Source organism: Vulpes lagopus, chromosome 1 (assembly GCF_018345385.1).
Source record: "Vulpes lagopus strain Blue_001 chromosome 1, ASM1834538v1, whole genome shotgun sequence".
Lineage (NCBI taxonomy): Eukaryota > Metazoa > Chordata > Mammalia > Carnivora > Canidae > Vulpes > Vulpes lagopus.
Genome location: NC_054824.1, coordinates 166,251,542 through 166,272,101, shown reverse-complemented (window position 1 = coordinate 166,272,101; position 20,560 = coordinate 166,251,542). Strand labels below are relative to the sequence as shown.

Below are 20,560 nucleotides of genomic sequence, written 5' to 3'. Positions count from 1 at the left end.
GCAATGGCTTTAACTTCCCCCCTCCCCCCACAACCTCCACCCAAGCAGGTCTAGCAAAACTTTTGGGAGGATAAAGGAATATGTAAAATTTGAGAGAAATGGCAGAGAGAGAGAGAGAGAGAAGGAATGAGTGAGCTCAAAAAGAAAACTGTTGGAGGGCACTCGGGCAGTTAAGCATCTGATTCTTCATTTCAGGGCTCAGGCCATGATCTCAGGGTCATGGGATCAATACCTGCATCAGGCTCCTCTCTCAGTGGGGAATCTGCTTTGGATTTGCCCTCTTCTTTTGGCCCTCCTCCTGCTCACATGCTCGTGTTCTCTCTTTCTCTCAAATAAATACTTCTTTAAAGAAAAAGAAAACTGTTGGAACATCCAAAGTGTTCCAGGGTTACATGTTTAGAAATAGATTAAGCCTCTGTGGAGGGATATTTCTACCTCAGATAATCCTCAAATAATTAGGGCTGCATCAGTGAAAGGTGAGCAGGAATTGTTGTGTTTGTTTTCTTTACACTTCTAGGTTTGCTATATGTATGAAATTTCAAAAATTAAGAAACAACAAAGCCCTAGAAAAATTATTCATGCAGCACAAACAATGAAGTTTGAATTTTATAAGAAACTACTTTAGTAGTTTACAATAAGAAATGTAGGTAACTGATGGATCAGTATCCAGAAGGCTGGTTAATGTATTAATTTCTTGTTGGGAGAGGCTCTGTATTTTTGCTCATCCTTGGAATGACTTCAGATTGCTGTCTTCACCCAAACTGCCTATTCCTTAACTCTCACCTCCTTTCTTAACTGTTATTATCTCAGGTGACCTCCTTTTTCTCTGAAGCCCTAAGGTAATGTCTGTGCTATTCATTGGGCATGAGTCATTTAAATCGTTCGATTTCTTATCTCCCTCCTTTTGCCCATAAACTAAAATCCTATAGGTCAGGAATACTGGTTATGCATACCTAATTACAGAGTTAATTCATAGCTTATATTTATTAAAAGGTTATATATACCTATTCAGGAACCAACTTAACCCCAAAGGGCTACCTGACCAGTTCATGCAAGCAGAGCAGCCCGGGTGCCTTGAGGACACTCTAGTCACACACTCTGCTGACTCCTTCGGCTGCTCCAGGAAGCCTGTCTTCTACATGTCTTACTCCGGTGCCAAGAGATACACTCCCATAGTCCTCTTAACTTTTTTAAAAGTTATTTCATTCATCCCTCTTGCATATGTTTATTGAAGTCCACCATGTACCCTCCACTGTGTTTTGTGTAAGGAATATAAAGAATAAGACACAGGAAGCTCTTCCCTCGGTTACCTATATGTGGGGTAGAGGTGAGGTAGGGACTGGAAGAGGAAGTGGGCATAGGAGATATAAACATGTGAGAAATGAAACCACCACACGGTGAGATAAGCAGCAATCAGGAATGTGTGGTAGGAAGACAGAATAAAGACAGACTGTGTTGTAAGAAGAAGCCAGGGACCGCTGTATATGGGTAATGTCAGTTCCGTCCCTCGCTATCTATTTCATCCTGATGAATAGCTCTTCTGTGCCTTGATTTACTCATCTGTAAAATGGAGATAATATCTCATAGGAGAGTTTATGATAACTCATTTATAATTGAGTTAATTTTATTTATATATAATATATCCATGTAAAAATATATAGTATAATGTATATTACCTCTACATACATTATAAATATATTAGGCGTAATTATTTAATTATACTTTAATGCAGTTTATTACAGAAGATATAGATTCTATGTTAATTTATATATTAAGTATAAAATGTATTACATATGAAATATATAATGATGCTTGGTTGTAGAAATACATACAATACTGTATGCACAGTTGGGCTCTGTGCAGCGTCTATGAAGGTTTCTCTCTTTCTCTCCCTTTAAACCCTCCCCGCTCTCTCTCTCTCAAATAAATAATTAAAAAATATTGTATGCACATGGACATATACATACATAATTATACTTTTATATATGCTTTTTTAAAAAAGATTTTATTTATTTATTTGAGAGACAGTGAGAAAGAGAAAGAGAGCACAAGTGAGGGGGAGGGTCGGGGCAGAGGAAGAAGCAGACTCCGATGCAGGGCTCGATCGCAGGACCCTGGGATCATGACCTGAGCCAAAGGCACTTAACGAACTGAGCCACTCAGACTTATGTCTTATTACATAAGATACAATGTATTGCTTTATGTATTTATTATGTAATTTATTACATATTAAACATATAACAATGCTTTGTTATAGAAATATATATCACTCCTATATGCACATGGATGTATACATCCATACATATAGTACTTAGAACATCTTAAGCACTATATAAATGCAAAGGCATGGAGTCTTGAAAGAAGAAAGCAAGTTGGGGCCTGGCAAGTTACTAGGCTTTGTTGGTACAAGTTGATGAGCGGAGGGTGGGGGTAAAGTTTAGAGATGGTCGAAGGCTAACATTCTGCAGCCTTCCGAAGGCATGCTGCTAGGATTGGTTCTCCATCAATGGTTGTTGAGAGCTTTGTAAGCATGGATTGGCCTTTCCAAAATATGTTTTTCTCCCTCTTCAGTCTGATGATAAAGAAGATATTATAGGGAAACATGCATTTCCTCTCTTCCTGTCATTTCCTATGGTTAGCTGTGTAACCTCCGGGCTCTAAAAAAGATGTTCTACATTCCTGAATTTAAAGTAGCTTACATAATTAGTTTCTTTAGTGTGCCTGAGAAAACAGTTGGCCAAACAGCATTTTTTTCTTCCCTCTGTTCTTAAGAGTCCTATCTGAAGGACAATTGTTTGTTTTGGTGACCTGTGATGGTAGAGGGGAGGAAGGTGCATACAGCTGGGTGGAGAGCCCCTGGCATTCCCCAGATCACGTGGTGGGCCCTATGCAAGCTCTCCAGGCTTGCCTCACCCTTGAACCCCATCTTTCAGAGGAGTATGGGCTTCTTTCCACAGTGTTCACAGAGATGAGAGAGAACAGACTGTGAGGGAATAATGTGAGAAAAGAAGTTTTTAAACTATTCTTGAAGATGATTATAGCAGTCTGAAACAGTAAAAAAAAAAAAAAAAAAAAAAAAAAGCACTCGGATTTGGCAAAGAGAGAACACGTTGCCAGCCAAGACATTATTAGCAAAAAATTCTTCAAAATTTTGTCATCCAAAAGTCAATACTGAGTCAACATAGAGTGATTTCTGTGGCCAGCAGCCAGATAGAGAAAGAACAGGAGTCTCCAACTGGAGATTGCCAGATTCCCACGGGGCTTGCTCTACCCACTCAGAGAATTGGGAATTGGGAGATCCATTCTCTCATTTTGTCTGGGTCACTAATCTCCCTCTTGAATGTTGATTATCACTCTTTCTGTCTTATTTTATCTCTAAAATAAAAGTTTTGATGAACTTATTTCTAAGATCCTTTCTAATTTATAAAATTCCATGATTTAGAAAAAATATATTTTTTCATATGACCATTTTCATTCAAAAAAAGTTTAATTCTTTCCATTTTACAGATATGGAAACAAAAATAATAATAATGCAATAATAAAAATATTTCATTTTGTGCCCACCCAGGGACTCAAAAAAAAATTCTTTATTATGTGATTTTAAAATACTGACCTAGGGGATCCCTGGGTGGCTCAGCGGTTTAGCGCCTGCCTTTGGCCCAGGGCGTGATTCTGGAGTCCCGGACTGAGTTCCACATCAGGCTCCTGCATGGAAGCCTGCTTCTCGTTCTGCCTGTGTTTCTGCCTCTGTCTCTCATGAATAAATAAATAAAATAAAACAAATAAATAAAATACTGACCTATTATTTTTTAATATGAGAATTTGAGCAACTAAATTTTTGCAGCTAAAACTTTGCAAAATGTTAAGAAAGCTACAAAAAGTTCATTTTCAAGGAACTAATAATCTGTTTGGAAAGGAGTAGGCATTCATGTGTAAGCCAATAAGTAATACAATAAGCAGTGTCATGAGGCATGTTCATTAATTTACTTAGGAGTTATTAAACACTTGTTATGTTCTAGGCAGTATTCTAGGTGATTAGCAAAAAAGTAGAGGATATGATAGATGATGTTCTGGTTCCCAGAGAGCTTGCATTCTAATGGGTAAGGTAAATAGGAACAGAAAACAAAGGATAATCAATACAACATGAGCTATAGATAACTACTGTGAAGAAAATACAACAGAGGGATGTGATAGGTAATAGTTGGTGGGCAACTAAAGTTTACGTAGTCAGGGAAGCATTATAAAGCATTATATTTTCCTCTAAATTTTATTATAAAAATTTTCAAGCATAAAAAAACTTGAAGGATTTGTATTACTGCCATAGAGATTCTACAATTAAAATTTTTACCATATTTTACTTTGCCACACATTTCTCCATCTACCTATCCATCAGACCATCTTACTTTTGAAATATTTATTTATTTATTTTAGAGAAAGAGAGGGAGAGAACATAAGCGGGAGGGGTAGGAAGAGAGAATCTCAAGCAGACTCCTCGCTGAGCACGGAGCCTGACTCTGGGCTTGATCTCACGACCCTAAGATCAGATCTGAGCTGAAACCAAGGGTTGGCTGCCTAACCAACCATACTCCCCCCAGGCGCCCCAAACTGTGTTACTTTTTTTATGCATTTAAAAACAAATTGGGAGGGGGCACCTGGGTGGCTCAGTGGTTGAGCATCTGCCTTTGGCTCAGGTCATCATCCCAGGGTCCTGGGATCGAGTCCCACATTGGGTTCCCCGCAGGAAGCCTGCTTCTCCCTCGGCCTATGTCTCTGCCTCTCTCTCTCTGTGTCTCTCATGAATTAATAAATAAAATCTTTAAAGAAAATAAATAAATAAATAAATAAATAAATAAATAAATAAATAATAAAATAAAAACAAATTGCAGGGGCACCTGGGTGGCTCAGTCAGTTGGGTATCTGACTCTTGGTTTCTGCAAGGGTAGTGATGTCGACGTCATCCAGCCCTTCCTTGGGCTCCACACGCAGCAGGGAGTCTGCTTAAGATTAGCTCTCTTCCTCTCCCTCTGCCCTTCTCCCCGCTCATGTGCTCTTTCTCTAAGTAAGTAAGTAAATAAATAAATAAAATCTTTAAAAAAAACAAAAACAAAAACAAATTGCAGACAACACTGTGCTTCATACCTAAACCCTTTAACATATCGTTCACTAGAGTTTAGTACTTATATAGTATAATTTTAAGTGCCAAATAGTGTACATAATATATACAATGAGAGTTATAAGAAGGAATTATTCATTCATTCATTTCACAAATAAGTATTGAACACCTACTGCGTGACAGACAGCCTTCAGGAACTACCTGTTTAGCAGTGAACAAAACAATAAGAATCCTTATCCTCATGGAACTTATATTTTATTTAGTAAGAGACAAGAAGCAAGATAAATAAGTAAAGCTTACTTATGTTAGATAGTGATAGCAATAAGTGCCAAATAAACCAGGGAAGGAGGAAAGAGGTGTTTGTATATGTATGTAAGGGGGTTGCAAATGCAATTCCAAAAATGTGGCTAGGAGCATCTCCAATGATGGGGGAGGGGCAGAAGTCTCTCTGAGTAGGAAAGTCCTGAAATGGAAGTTTGCCTGGCATGTTGAGTGACAGCATATGGCTGGAACACACAGAGAAAGAGTAGTAGGGATTGTGGTAGGAGATGAGGACAGGACGGTGAAGGGGGATGGGGTTTCAGGGAGTTAGAGTGGCTATCAATGGTTTAGGCTTGTCCTTAAAGGAAGGATGTGGTTGGATCACTAATGGGGTGGAAGGCCATTTTGGTGAAGAGAATAGCCTGAGCCTTTGCTCATAGTCATGGGACTTGGAAGGGCAAGTGTGTTCAGGAAACGGGCCTAGAGCAGTGTGATGGGAGCAGAGCACGGGCATAAAGGAAGGTTGGGTACACTGGGATCAAACTACAGCAGAGCTCAAATTTCAGATGTTAGAATTTAGATGTTTCCTTACCGATAGCAGTGAATCATGGAAGATTTTTGCCTGGGTAACAGGGAATTTTGAGCAAACAGGATCTGGCTTCTTCCTCAGGTGTATTTATTAGTAAGCAACAAGTTAGTAGGCAAAGAAACAGTGTTTCCTAGTGAAAACCAAAAGGTTGATGCAGCTTTAGCAGACCACTTCTGTGGCAAGGGACAAGGATGAGGAGCTCAGGGTGACTTGAGCTAAGTCAGTGTGGCAGCAGCTTTCCTGTGTCTGCTGTGTGAGAGCTGAGTGGAATGATTGCTGGTGGCAGCGAGGACCAGCTGGAGCTGCAGAGCGGGAATTTACAGTAGACCTGGCTCTTTCTGAGACTGCGAGTGATCATTCAGTTTTTGAACTTTTTTTGTTGTTTATCATTATTTGTTGTTTTTAGGAGAAAGCCATTCTTAGGGCTGGATCCACATTTTTTTTTTTTTTTTCTAGCTGACATTTAAGGTTAGGTTGTGTTTATTGCAGTCACAAAGTGAGAGAGCTTCAGAGTTGTCATTTGAAAGAAATAGGCAGGACCTGCTATTTTGGACTCCAGGCTCAGAGTCAGCCAGCCAACTGCCTGGGTTGGAATCATGATTCTGCTACTTATTCCCCATGTTAATGTTGAACAGATTATTTTTTTCTTTTCCTCTTTGCCGTGCATCCTCATTTGTGAAACAAGGTTGTATATAGTACCTACCTCTTAACGTTGTGGTTTAGTTAAATTAATCAATAAATGGAAAGTTTTAGAACAGTGCCTGGCCCAGTAAGCACTAAATAAATATTAGATATTCTCATTCTAATTGTAACTGGCCAGATTTAACTATTTGCCATGCTTCATGAAACGGACTTAACTATTAAACTTAGTTATTTGTTGGAACTTACCAGAGTGAAGTTAGATGTAGAGCCTATAAGGTTAGTGATCGTTTAGCACACTCCAAAAATATTTCAGTCATCCATCACTGAATATATCACGTGTGGCTGTGGCTTATAGAATAAGATATGGAGAGATAACAGCTTTCGAATTTGGCGTGTTTTGGGTAAACAAAGTGACCCACTTCAGAGAATCTTAAAAATGCAGAGGTTTTAAAGTACGATAAGTAAGAGTACACTTCTTTATTCTTTAGATGAAATTAGTTTGTTTTGGCCAATTCTTTGAGGGAGGTATAGCCTCTAAAGTTTACATGGCACAGTGCTTTTATTTGCCCTCTTTATTTAGATGTTGGTGGTATTGGTTAAAAATAGCCTTGTCTCATGGCTTCTGTGACATCTGATTCTGGCTGATTGCTTTCTTTGGTTATTGCTTATCCATGACTGCAAATTTGAAAATTAATGAGGTTCTATAGAAGAGAGAGTGGCAAAGCTTTAAAAAGATGGTAGTTTTGATGCTGAATTCAGAATGTGAAGTGTCAGGATGATTTTCTTTGGGAAACTGTATTGACCTATGAAGACTAAGGCTACAATTTAGTTAAGTGAATGAGACAAAACAGAGCTTGGAAGGGAAACAAGAGAACTGTATACTTTTATGAGAATTCTGGGGGATGTTTGGCTAAGATGTGAGTGCCAGCAGATGGGTGCAGGTCAGAGTTCAGACATAGGTCAGGCATTCCTGGCTTTAAGAGAGAACACATTTTTATTTGGGGGTGCCAGCAATGAAAACCTAAGTGAGTCTTTTTTTGACACTTTCCTAATTTATAACTTTTAAATTATAGGGCATTTTAGAATGTTATGTCTCCTTGGGTCCTCTACTAGACCTAACGCCCATCAAGGAACAGAATATGTTCACTTTAATTACTATTGCATACCTAGCCTGATACACCTGAGGTGCTTGAATCGTTTTTGGATAAATGGATAAATGACTACACTTATGGGAAATACAAAAAACCTGGGAAGTGCTCAGACAGGAGTAATGAAGGTAAATTAAGAGGAGAAACTAGAGTCTGAGAACTTCCCATTTGTAGAAAAAGAAGTAGCATTTTGGTTTGATAATATTGCTCTAGGAAATCTGGTTTAGAATTTCCAATGTCTACATACGGAAAAGGGACCTTATGTCAAGGAGAAAGAGATCATCCTCAAATGTAAGAAGGAAACCTGCATGAGAGAGTGGAACATGACTATAGGGCAAATAATGTATTTTTTTAATCTTTCAAATCTTTTAAGACCATTTGGGATATTTAGGGGGCCACAATTCTTGGATGAATGGATTAGATGATTCCTGGTAGTAAATACAAATTTTTTTTTAATTAACAAATCATACATGTTGACTAGAGTTACTGTGGTGATCATTTTGCAATGTATAAAAAAGTTAAATCATTGTGTTATATACCCGAAATTAATATAATGTTAAATGTTACGTCTCAATTAAAAAAAAATAAACATCATATATATTTTAAAAAGTGACTTTAGCAGTATCTCATTGAATTTTAAACTTGCAAAATTTGCCTAGATGTGATCTGGTTTGTCTTGGTGGAATTGTGATTTCCACCCTACACTTGAATTGCCTCTTGTTCAGATCCATCTCCACTTCCTTCTTCACTGGATAGAGTTGCAGTGTATGGAAACATGATTTTTAGTAAAAGTGGCCCTTATTTTTAAATACAACTTTAATTTTATCATGTACAGGTCAGGTATATACAAATAAAGCAGAAAATATTCTGTAATTCACTCAAAAGATATAAATGATTATTGAACCTGCATGGTGATAAGTTTCTCTTTTTGTCCATCAAGGAGGGAAAAAGAGGACATTAAGTCAGGAGGGATCAGAATTCAAAATAATGTTTTATTGATGGTAAAGGTTGTAAATGCTGGAGTATACTGATCAGCAAAGGCATAATATACTTGAAGAGCTCTTTACTAATAGGACAGGTTCTCAAGTTTAAAATCATTTGTGTGCTTCTTTTTGTAATAATAATTTTAAATGACCTCCTCAATGCCAGTCACTATGCTTGTTGCTTTATCTTTATCATTTCAAAATGATCTTGAAAAGTTTGCGAGAGAATTAGTGGATTAAATACTTTAAAAATTATTTTTAAATCTAAAGTGGCTTCTTTTATATAGTTTCTTTCTTCTAGGTCCTCACCTTCTCCCTCCCAGGTGTACAGCTTCCATTGTAAGCATCTCAAATTGCTTTCCGCTGTGGAATTCAAAGATGAGATTGTTGTTTTTTGCAAGAATGTACAATGAGTACAGTCTGCTTCTCACATTTATAATTCCTAGAAGAGGTGGAGTTCTTCTCATTTGTCTGGCTTCTAGCAAAGCATTATGGGGGTGGGGGAGAGAGCCAGAGAGACTTGGTCACCTTTCCTTCAAACTGCTTTGATACTGCAAGCAATGTGGAAGACCATGATGCCGTGTGTGGGAAGGAATTTACAATACTTGTTTAATGCCTCACAGGAAGTACATATTTTTGTGGCTATTGTATCTGAACTACAAGTTTCGGGTCAAAGGGTGTGGAGGGATTGTAAATGTCAATCTTCATCGCATGTCTAAGTATAGCACAAGTGGGAGAATTTAAAATTTCCTCCAGATGGTGGGTGATCCACTTGGGCAACACGTGGAAGTGAGGATCCCGTCTGACAAGTCCCATCACAACACATTCTGTAGTGCTCCACATGGTGGGGAAATCCCGTGTCTTCCCTTCTCTTATCCTGCCTTCATTTAGAAAGTCTTATCAATCAGTGTAGGATTATGAATGTCTTAGCCAAGAAGCACTGTGGGTATATGTAGACATTCTATGCAGAAGGCAAATATGACCACGAACATAGCACAGTTGCTTTCCCTTTTATTTATTAAGTTGTCAGGACAGGTAGACATTAGATATATCTAGACATTGAATATCTTAAGATCTAAATTGTTTAGGGACCTGCCAGTTGGGGGAGCCATCTTTTTCTCAAGTGTGTCACGATGCAGTACCTTGGACTAGGAAGCCCATTTCAGCCTTGAATCTTTCCATTTGTTAGAAAACTTCACAAAGGGTTGCAACATTGTTCTTTTAGTTTCCATTCTTCTGTGATATGTTTGCCCTCTGGAGATAGAAACAATAAATCTAGTCTCATTTAACCCCAGCTTTTATATATATATTTTTTTGGGGAAAAAAACAGACCATGTTTTACCCATGTCTTGTTTTTCTCCCTAAATATCCAAAGCAACCTCATTCACTATAAAGTTTTCCAAGCCCTCTTTGGGAAAGATTCTATTTGAAATTTAGAAATAGGGAGTAGACATGATATTCTGGGACATGGTCTGAGCAGTGCTGCACTGGTAGAAAGCAGTTATGTTAATTGTTTAGAAGCCAGTCACCTTTTTGACTTAAAACTGAACTCTGATTCATCTGGGCATGTGTAATTCTATTTGTACCAGGATTCTTGAATATTTTGTTAACTTAAAAGTAATTTGATATGCTGCCTTTGATACATAAAGGTCATAGGATTTCATTGGAACCGCCGTCTGTGTTAGACCAACCCATGATTTTATATTTAGCAGCAATGAAATGTTTCTTGACAAGGAAATATTGCCTTGTGTGCTCCCCTCATGCACACATGCGCAGTAATTCAATAGGTATTTATTGATTATGTGTTATTTACCAAACTGTGTAGTGAACTATTAATAGAGATTTGTGTAAGATAAAGTTTACAGTTTAGTGGGAGAGGCAAATTCTTGTACAGATGATTTCAGTACCTTTTTCTTACTCATAAAATGCAGTCCTGAGAATTAGCCATGAACTTACTTTAACCTTTTGGAAAGCTTCTAATTTGTTTTTTTCCATCCTCTGAAACTAAAAAGAACACAAAGCCAATAATCTATACCATTTTGTGTTGCTTCTAAAAACATCCTCTTCACCTTTTAAGAGGCATATCTGAGTTCCATCTGAAGGTATTGGACAGATTCACTCTAACTATATTCTATGCTAACTGATAAAATAAAAATTATAGCACCTTTTTACAATTAGGCAGCAGCCTTCAAAACATTTTCTCATTTGGTTCTCATAACAATCTAAAATTACAACAGCCAAACTATGGAAAGATCCCAGATGTCCATCAACAGATGAGTGGATACAGAAGATGTGGTATATACATACAGTGGAATACTACTCAGCCATTAAAAATGAAATCTTGCTATTTGCAACAACGTGGATGGAACTAGAGGATATTAGCTAAGCAAAATAGGTCAATCAGAGAAAGACAATTATCATATGATCTCACTCATGTGTGGAATTTAAGAAACAAAATAGAGGATCATGGGGAAGAGAGGAAAAAATAAAATAAGACGAAATCAGAGAAGGAGACAAACCAGAAGAGATTCTTAATCATAGGAAACAAACTGATGGTTCCTGGAGGGGAGGTGAGTGGGGGAATGGGCTAACTGGGTGATAGACATTAAGAAGGGCACAGGATGTAATGAGCACTGGGTATTATATAAGACTGATTAATCACTGAATTCTACTTCTGAAATCAATAATATATTATATGTTAATTGCATTTAAATAATTTTTTTAAAAAATATAAAATTACATTATTCCTAACTAATGACAGGGATAATACTGAGAGGATCTTTCCATACAACAGATAGATAGTCTCTGGAAAGACACCGTTTAATACACCTTTTTCTCTGTAGATATTAATCACTGTCTTTTCCATTAATCCAAAATTGGCCTGTTGGCAGAACTGGGTACTCCCATAAACTTGGGTGGCTCACACAGTGTTGAAAAATAAAAACCTGAGACTCACCTCCCATTTGAAGATGCTTCCTGAGCTGGCCACAGGAGCTGGCTTCTGGTCCTGCTGCCACTTTGGATAGGTGTTCTGTCTCCAGTTTATTACAGCCCACACTTGTCATAAATGCACAAATGCTAGGCTTTCTTGACCCACGGGGAGTTCCTGAAAAATAGGCACAACATCTTCATAGTTTTTAGCACTCAGGCAGTTTTTATGTTTCATGCATAATGATTGTAGAACTCAACTACTTCATTTTAACAAAGGAGGAAAAACTAACCAGAGGCAATTCTTATGTTTACTAAAATGACCAATTAAATAGATTTATATCACAAAATATAGCTATATATATATATTTATTGAAATGCATTCATAATTTAGGGTCTTCATGAAACTTTATTACTTTTAGTTTTAGGATTCTTTTAGGTTAAAAATAACCTGGCACTCAAAAATTGTTTTGACCTTGTTTGCATTATATGTAACACACATCCATTTTATGACCTAATCTGATTAATACATCTGTCTAGGTCACTGAAATGTTTCTGGAAATGTCTCTTGAAGTTTGGTAAGTGCATTATATTTCATTGGGTGGAAAATACTGTGAGTGATCTGCTGACTTATTTTAATTGTTAAAGGGTAAAGTTTGAAAATATGAAATAATTCTGACAGCTTTGAACATAAAAAACACATTATACTTTTCTTTAACTCCTCCCTAATGATTACTGCACTAAAAACTAATAAATTGCATATCTTTACTTAATTTTCCTGTAGTTTGGTCTTTAAATAATAAAGTTTAGGGCTTAGAAGGTCAATAATAAGGGCTTTTAGAAATAGTCCTCCTTCAGGTTCATTTCCCGTAGAAATGAACAGATATGGTTATTTAAGCCTATTCTTCATTGTTGTTTCAGATATATATTCAAAAACATGAAAGTAAACTAAACAGGAAGCTATAAAAATGAAAAACTGAAAATTGAGACTGTTTTTGTTCATGGAGATCAGTAGGACTACAAATAGTAAAGTTCCATGAAGCATGTTGCTCTTTCAAAGTGGTCTCCAAAACAAATGTTGGAAAATCGTTTATTTATTTTCAAATGGTGCATCTTAGGGGAGTCAAGCCTGCCTGGAGAATTAGCAGGATCTAACACTGAGTTCACTACATCTCACCTCCCTCAAACTCTCTGGGTCTCCTTGAACTTCCCCTGTTGAAGTGGGTTTTACCCAAGTAAATAGTACACATTTAATTTACCCAAATATATAACATTCTTCTTTCATGTGATTTGCCAAATGAATGAAGATGGCTGCATTGATATTGGTTAGTATTTCTTTCTCTTATTTTGTTTCCAGTAACATGTTGATTCAACTTAGTAAATTATTACATAAATTACCACTGTCCCTCAAGATTTGTCAGGAAGTACCAAAAGACAGTCCTAGTAATTGAGTTGTGTTATTCTGCATGTATTGATTCTTGCTTAAAAGTGGTATATTTTAGCATGAGATAAGAAAAATTTTTATCTGACAAGGAAGTCATGCTGTTTGTCTTAATGGAAAATTATCTTCATTGCTGTAATTAGGACTAATTATGTAAAAGAAATTTGCTGTAACAAAGCATAGTTATCAAAAAATGTAGGAAAAAACTCAACTAAATAAGGTACATGTGTCCAGAAGCAATTTACAGTATGTTTATAATGAATTTTAATCAAACTCTATTTTTATGTGTTTGTCTTGACGCTGAAATGGAAATGTTCTTTAAAGAAAAAACTTTCAATGGAATGTCTTCCATTAGATATAAAATAAAATCAAGAAAGAAAATTAGATAAAGGGAAAAGCAGAGAAAATGGGTGGGAAATATCAGTGAGGGTGACAGAATAGGAGGGACTCCTAACTCTGGGAAACGAATAAGGAGTGGTGGAAGGGGAGGTGGGCGGGGGGGGTGGGGTGACTGGGTGATGGGCACTGAGGGGGGCACTTGATGGGATGAGCTCTGGATGTTATGCTATATATTGGCAAATACAAAAAAAAAAAAAAAAAAGTAGAGATAATACATGAAAGAAGAAATAAATGAACCAAACTTCTCTTACTATATTTATAAAATTACTCAACATTTTAAAATTTTCTTTTACATATTTTTGCTAATATCTTTTTTTTTAATTAATTTTTATTGGTGTTCAATTTACCAACATACAGAAAAACACCCAGTGCTCATCCCGTCAAGTGTCCACCTCAGTGCCCATCTAATATCTTTAAACATCTTTGTTCATTGCTCTGTTCACAGATTTTTTTTTTAAATCATACTCCTTGTGCTTAATATAAGAGAGTGATCATCATAGTATATTATAAGGAGCATGAGTTCCAGAATAAGAAGCCCTGGTTTTAAATCTGCCTCTTGCTAATTATGTTAACAGTTGAAACATTTTTAATCACTTTTTTACTCATTTGTAAAATAAGAAAACAGTGCATTATAAGCATATGGTGATGATTTAATGAGATCTTCTTTAGAAAAAGTATTATTTTATTTAATACGAAACAAAAATTTTCCACATGTGTAACACATATTCATAGTAAAACTGTTTGTAATAGTTTACAGAAATTAGAAGCAACCTCAATATGCATGGATAAATAAATTATACTATAATCATATAATGGAAATACTCCACAGTAGTAAAAATGTTTGAATTATTTCTATTTCTTTTTAATTTAATTTATTTATTCATGAGAGACACATAGAGAGAGGCAGAGACAGGAAGAGGGAGGAGAAGCAGGCTCCATGCAGAGAGCCCAATACGATACGGGACTCAGTCCCAGGACTCATGGATCACGCCCTGAGCCAAAGGCAGATGCTCAACACTGAGCCACTCAGGCATCTCAGAATTTTTTCTATTTCTATATCTATTTATATGAATCTCAAAAACAAAATGTTCCATGGAAAAGAAATTGCAGAATACATACAGTTGATAGCATTTATAAAAAAATTAAAAACATGTAAAATGACTCTATATATTACTTAGCGATGTAAATATATACTATAAAATTATAAATAAACACACTGGATAGTAAAGAGCAAGTCTAAGGTAATGGTTACTCTAAGGAGCAGAAAAGGAAACACAATTGAGGTAGATTAACAGAGACAACTGTGCTAATGAGATTTTTATTTCTTAAAGTGGTTAGAAGGTACTCAATCTAATATATTATAATAAATAATGGAGAGTTTACCCTAAGACTTGACTTAAAAAATGCTCATTCACTCTTACCTCTTTTCCTCCTTGTTACCTAAGCCTCAATAATCAAATTTAATAACTGTGTAATCCAATGTTTTAATATATACTGACCATGTTTTTAATTATTGGATGATATGGTTAAATGATCTTTTCAAAATTTACAGTTAATTTTTTAAAGATTTTTATTTATTTATTTATTTATTTACTTGAGAGAGACATAGAGAGAAAGAGAGAGCATGAGCAGGAGAAGCAGAGAGAGAAGCAGACTCCTCTCTGAGCAGGAAGCCCAACACGGGGGCTCAATCCAGAGCCTCAGAATCACAAACTGAGTGGAAGGCAGATGCTTGACTGACTGAGCCACCCAGGAGCCCTACAGTTAATTTTTTTAAAGTAGATGTCCAAAAATAGAGTTACTTAGTCAATAGGAATACACATTTTTATTATTTTTGGTGCTCATCACTAAAGCACTTCCAAAGTGTTTTTGCAGATTTATATTCCCAAAATGAACTTATGATAACATTGTTACTTTGCCTTTCACCCAAGTACTGGAAAATAGATACTTCAAATATTTCATAAAAATTATTAATAATACATTTGAAACTAATGATGTACTATTATTGGCTAATTGAGTTTAAATTTAAAAATTATTAACAATAGCAGTATTTTTAAAATTTGCTAATGAAGCTAAATATTCTACTGGTTTTCATTTTTAATCATATATGCTCTTTTGTGAGTTATCCATATTTGTCCTTTGAGAATTAAAATATTATTTGTAATGATCAAATATCATTACAGAGTACATAGCCCAGAGGCAATGAAGTCTCTTCTTTTGGTCTACATTTCACAAGGAAGAAATACACTGAATTAATAGAAATGATGCTTCAACTTAATTGATTCTGAAGGGAAGGACTTTAATGAATAGTAAGGAGGCAGTATTCTATTAGTGAAATTCTTGCTTCCTATGTTTGGATTTATCACATTACAACATAGATTTCTAGGTTTTCTTGTTCTGGTTTGTTTTTTTTACTATTTTTAAATTCAGTAGCTGATTTTATTTATTTATTTTTTTAAATTTTATTTATTTATGATAGGCACACAGTGAGAGAGAGAGAGAGGCAGAGACACAGGATTTTAGAGTTCAGTATTGGACCTGTCTCATTTGTGAGGCATTGCTGCTGCATTGTGGAAAATACATCACGTATTTGCTCTGTGCTCCTAACCAATAAGAACTTCAGTGTTTTTGATCTGTAATATGGAGTCATAAAAATAATGTATTGTATAATAATGTATAAGATCCATTCCCATAATTTCTGCAGTGATACATAACTATATATCTAATGTGGTTTCTGGCATAGTATAGGTTTCTGAGAAGTTGCTGCTGCCATTCTTAGAAAGGAAGGGTTATATATACATGTAAGGGTTCTGAAATCCTCCAGCCATAACTTATTTGGGGGGGGGGGCATCTTGTTGACAAGGCAATTCATTAAGATTGGAATGTTAGTGTTTTGTCATGAAGAAGTGGGGGATGAAGGGCCCAGGGAAGGAATTCTTGGTCAAGGAAATGTGGGAAATACTGTGCCAAACAGATCTAAAGATAAAGTCTTTACCATGATAAGATGAATTTATTGGGGGCTGTTTGCTTGTTTTTTTGTTTGTTTTTTAAACATCTCATACTCTATTTTTGGGAAACATGCCTTGGAACATGAGGCTTAAGACTGCCATGATTTTATACCCTTATTTCGGGTCCCTTTCTAGGAAATGGCTTGAGGGGAGCAATGAGCATGTATCAGTAGCTACTTGGGACTGATTGATTTATAACAGGGTTACTGGGGATGTTGGCTCATGACTGTCTGTTTTATGTACAGTTCATCCCCAGACCTCCGATTCAGTATGGCTCTGTGTGATCAGGAGAAAGCTTTCAGACAACAGAGAAAAGAAAACATAAAGGAAAACATGAAGAAACTCTTGGGTCCAGAGAATAGTGAAGGCTTATGTTCTACACGCGATGTGAGTTGGAAACATTTCAAATGTTATTATAATTTAATAATAATGTTGTTTGTACTCTCTCCCAAATTTCACCCAAATATGGACATATTAAGATGGATTGAGCATTGTATCTTCAGTTTTTTTTAAATTTTTATTTATTTATGATAGTCACACACACAGAGAGAGAGAGGCAGAGACATAGGCAGAGGGAGAAGCAGGCTCCATGCACCGGGAGCCCAACGTGGGATTCGATCCCGGGTCTCCAGGATCGCGCCCTGGGCCAAAGGCAGGTGCCAAACCGCTGTGCCACCCAGGGATCCCAGTATCTTCAGTTTTTTAAGATAAGATGTTTCATAAGTACAAATTCTTTGAGGAAGATCATCACAAATGCTGCCTGTATTTAGTAATATTAATCAGATCCAGTTTTAAAAAGTTGCAGAGACATACTTATGCACAAACAAGATACTTATTAGTTTGAAAAGTTTAGCCTCAGATGGAAAAGTCTCATTGAATTTATTTTATTTTTATTATTTTTTAATTGAAGTATAGTTGGCAGTGTTACATTAGTTTCTGCTGTACAGGATAGTGATTCAGCGAGTCTGTTGGTTATGCTGTGCTTATCGTAAGTGTGGCTACTATGTGTTACCATACAACGTATCACAATACCATTGACGATATTCCCTGTGCTGTACCTTTCATTTCTGTGATTTATTCATTCCATAACTGGAAACTTATATCTCCTACCCCCTCATCCCTTTTGCCCCTCCCTCCAACCTCTTCCTTTCTGGGATCATTGAATTAACTTTAATATAGACTAAGATGAAACAATTGTGGGGATGGTCATTACCAAGCCAGAAGAAAGTGTTACCAAACTTGTTAATGATAAAAAAATTAACAAAAATAGGTAGATGTGAATAAGGAAGATGAAATGTTTCAGACTCTTAATATTTTATAGCAGGGAGTTAAAAGCTATCATCTCGGATTGACCAAATAATTAAGAATAATGACCTCCACATTTAATGTTTTTCGTAATCCTAATTATAAGGAAATCTTAAAATATTTTTGTGAACAAATTATGGAAGTACAATCCTTCATTTGTACTTCTTTTTCTTCCCTTAAGTACCAGTAAAATAAATACCATTTATTATTCAATATCTTGTAACATAAAAAACATTTTTGGCTACTTATCTGTTCATTTGTGCCTTCACTGATCACCTATCTACCTACTTATACATCCATCCAACCATCCATCCATCCATCCATCCATCCATCCATCCATCCGTTTATCCATTGGTCTATCCTTCTGTCTGAAATCTATAAAAATAAATTGCTGCTATAGTTAATACTACTGTATTACATATTTGTAAGTTGCCAACAGAGTAGATCTTAAAGTATCACAAAATATAACCATGTATGAGGATGGATGTCAAGTAGACTTATTGTGGTGATCATTTCACTATACATAATCATTATGTTGTACACACCAAAACTAATGAAATGTTATATGCCAATTATACCTAAAAAAATTTTTTTAATTGGTGCAGTGATGCTCAACAGATGATAATGATGAAATTTCTTCTTAGAGACATGTTGTGTAATTTTTTACTTACTTTTTTGAGCTTCTCTGTTAACTAAATATTTTAAATAAGTTATTTTAGAAAGATAATATTTTTATTAAATGCATAAGTAAATATATGCATTAATACATGCATATAAATGGACATACACATATATTTACATGTATATGTATATGTACACACTCCATACATGCACATATAAACCAGGGATTCAAGATTCTTGTAATTTAAGGGCAAAATATTGGAAATGAGACATAAAGTATGAGTGAGGGAGCCAGTTGGCCACCCCTATCCCATATGTGACTGTGAATTTCCAATTGTGTTATTAGGTGGGTGCAGAGGTGTTTGAAAGCCAATCTGCTGCTGCTGGAATGGCTTTTTTTTTTTTTTGTTACAAGAGCAGACTTTATGATAAAGGGTTGCCTATAGGGAAATTTTGCTAAAAGGAAGCTTGGAGGAGATGCAAAACCTCTATTGAAATTTCTATTTAAAAAAAAACCAGACTTACAGATTTCATATCAGCTATCCATCTTGCTTGCCACTATACAGATCCCTCATAGCACTTGTGGTTGATTATTTATTGTCTCAGGTTAATTTGAAGACACTTTCTTCTCTACATATTATTCAGAAGTTTCTAGCTCCCTGGGAAATGTTTGTTTTTTGTTGTTAATGTAAAGTAAACCTTTCAGCAACACTTATATATCCTTCTTTTTATCCCCATCATTGTTTGATATTGTTAATACCCTTGGAACAGAGAAATGACATTTCAATTTTTTTTTCATTGCTGCCATTTGTCATTTGTTGAGATACTGCTAAAATCTGGCAATGAGCAAAGCTGAGCAGTTACTTTCCTTGGTGAGTTTAAAGCCTAGCTGAGGAGAAAAACACTTGAGCAGATAACACAGTGATGTGTTAAGTTCTTTTTTTTTTTTTTAAGAGTCATGAATGGAAGGATATAAGAGCTTACAATAGAGTGACCCACTCTTTCTTTGTGGTAGAGAGATGGTGATGGGGTTCAGGACTCACCTGCCCAGTATATGGCACCCCAGCATATTGAATATCTCAAGCTGAAGGAGTTTGAGAAGACTGCAGAAGCAGGAAGCTCTCTCCGACCTCCCACTCTTCTCCCCTGCAGCAGGTCTTAAGACCCTCATGCAAGAGGTGCTCTCCCCAAACCTGTACAAAAAGAGCATCCTTATCTCCAAAGATAGAGAGATTCCAAGAAGAATCTGAACAGACAGGTCTTGCTAAATATCCTCCAGTTCTCTACACTTAAATTCATACACTGACTTATCTGATTTCTATATGATCACCCATTCTTCATCAAACCTAGCTTTAAAAATATTCAGATGTAACTATTTCTTTTGGGTATTCATTCCCTTAACTTACCTTAAATAAATATGCATGCTTTTCTCCCATTAATGTCTCCTGTTAGTTTAATTTTCAGACCCAGCCAGGGACCTAAAGAGAGTCGAGGAAAACCTTTTCTTCCCTTACAATGGCAAGTCCTCCTCGAATGGAAGACTATTGGTCAAGCCTTGAGGAATGAGTTTGCTAGAAAAGAAAAAAAAGCAGGAAATGGATACATCTGTTAATTCCCAGATGTCAGCTTCATTTGAGAGACTCTGTCTTGCAATCTCAGTTTTTCCTTGCCTAGCTGCTTTTCAGTTGTTTCCAACAATTATTTCTTTCACTCCCAGCCACTGATTTACCCTCTGTTCCCCTCACACCTGTTTGACTTGCTTCCTAATCAAAGAGAGATCAACAGACGTTAAATGACCAAGCCTTCCTTTCTTGCCAGAAGATTGCCATATTCCACAAGCTATGCTATCCTTTGTTTCTTCCCTCTTGAATTCCATGGAGCAAACGGCCCCTTGTCTTTCAAATGCAGATCCACATCAGAAATGGATTGCCAGCCCCAACTAGGAGCCCTAGTATGTCAATCATCCAGTCTTCCCAGGACCACTCTTGTCCCCTGAACTTCTCTGCCTCTATCTCTATATGAAGTTTTACTGTAAAAATATAAACTCTGACATGAAGGAGAAAAAAGGAACAATCACAAAATCTCCCTGGAATGTACCTTCCCATCTCTCCTGCCTCTCCAC

The 20,560-nt window shown here is 36.2% G+C and overlaps 1 protein-coding gene across 5 annotated transcripts in view; it reads left to right on the top strand.

Moving 5' to 3' along the window:
* Window positions 1-20,560, top strand: part of PLA2G4A (phospholipase A2 group IVA) — a 151,813-nt gene that overhangs the window by 64,178 nt on the left and 67,075 nt on the right. For all 5 annotated transcript variants that reach the window (XM_041725655.1, XM_041725629.1, XM_041725646.1 and 2 more), the window contains 2 exons: window positions 12,205-12,242; window positions 16,758-16,899. In XM_041725655.1, coding sequence (XP_041581589.1) covers window positions 12,205-12,242; window positions 16,758-16,899 — 180 coding nt within the window. The remainder of the gene's footprint in view (window positions 1-12,204; window positions 12,243-16,757; window positions 16,900-20,560) is intronic.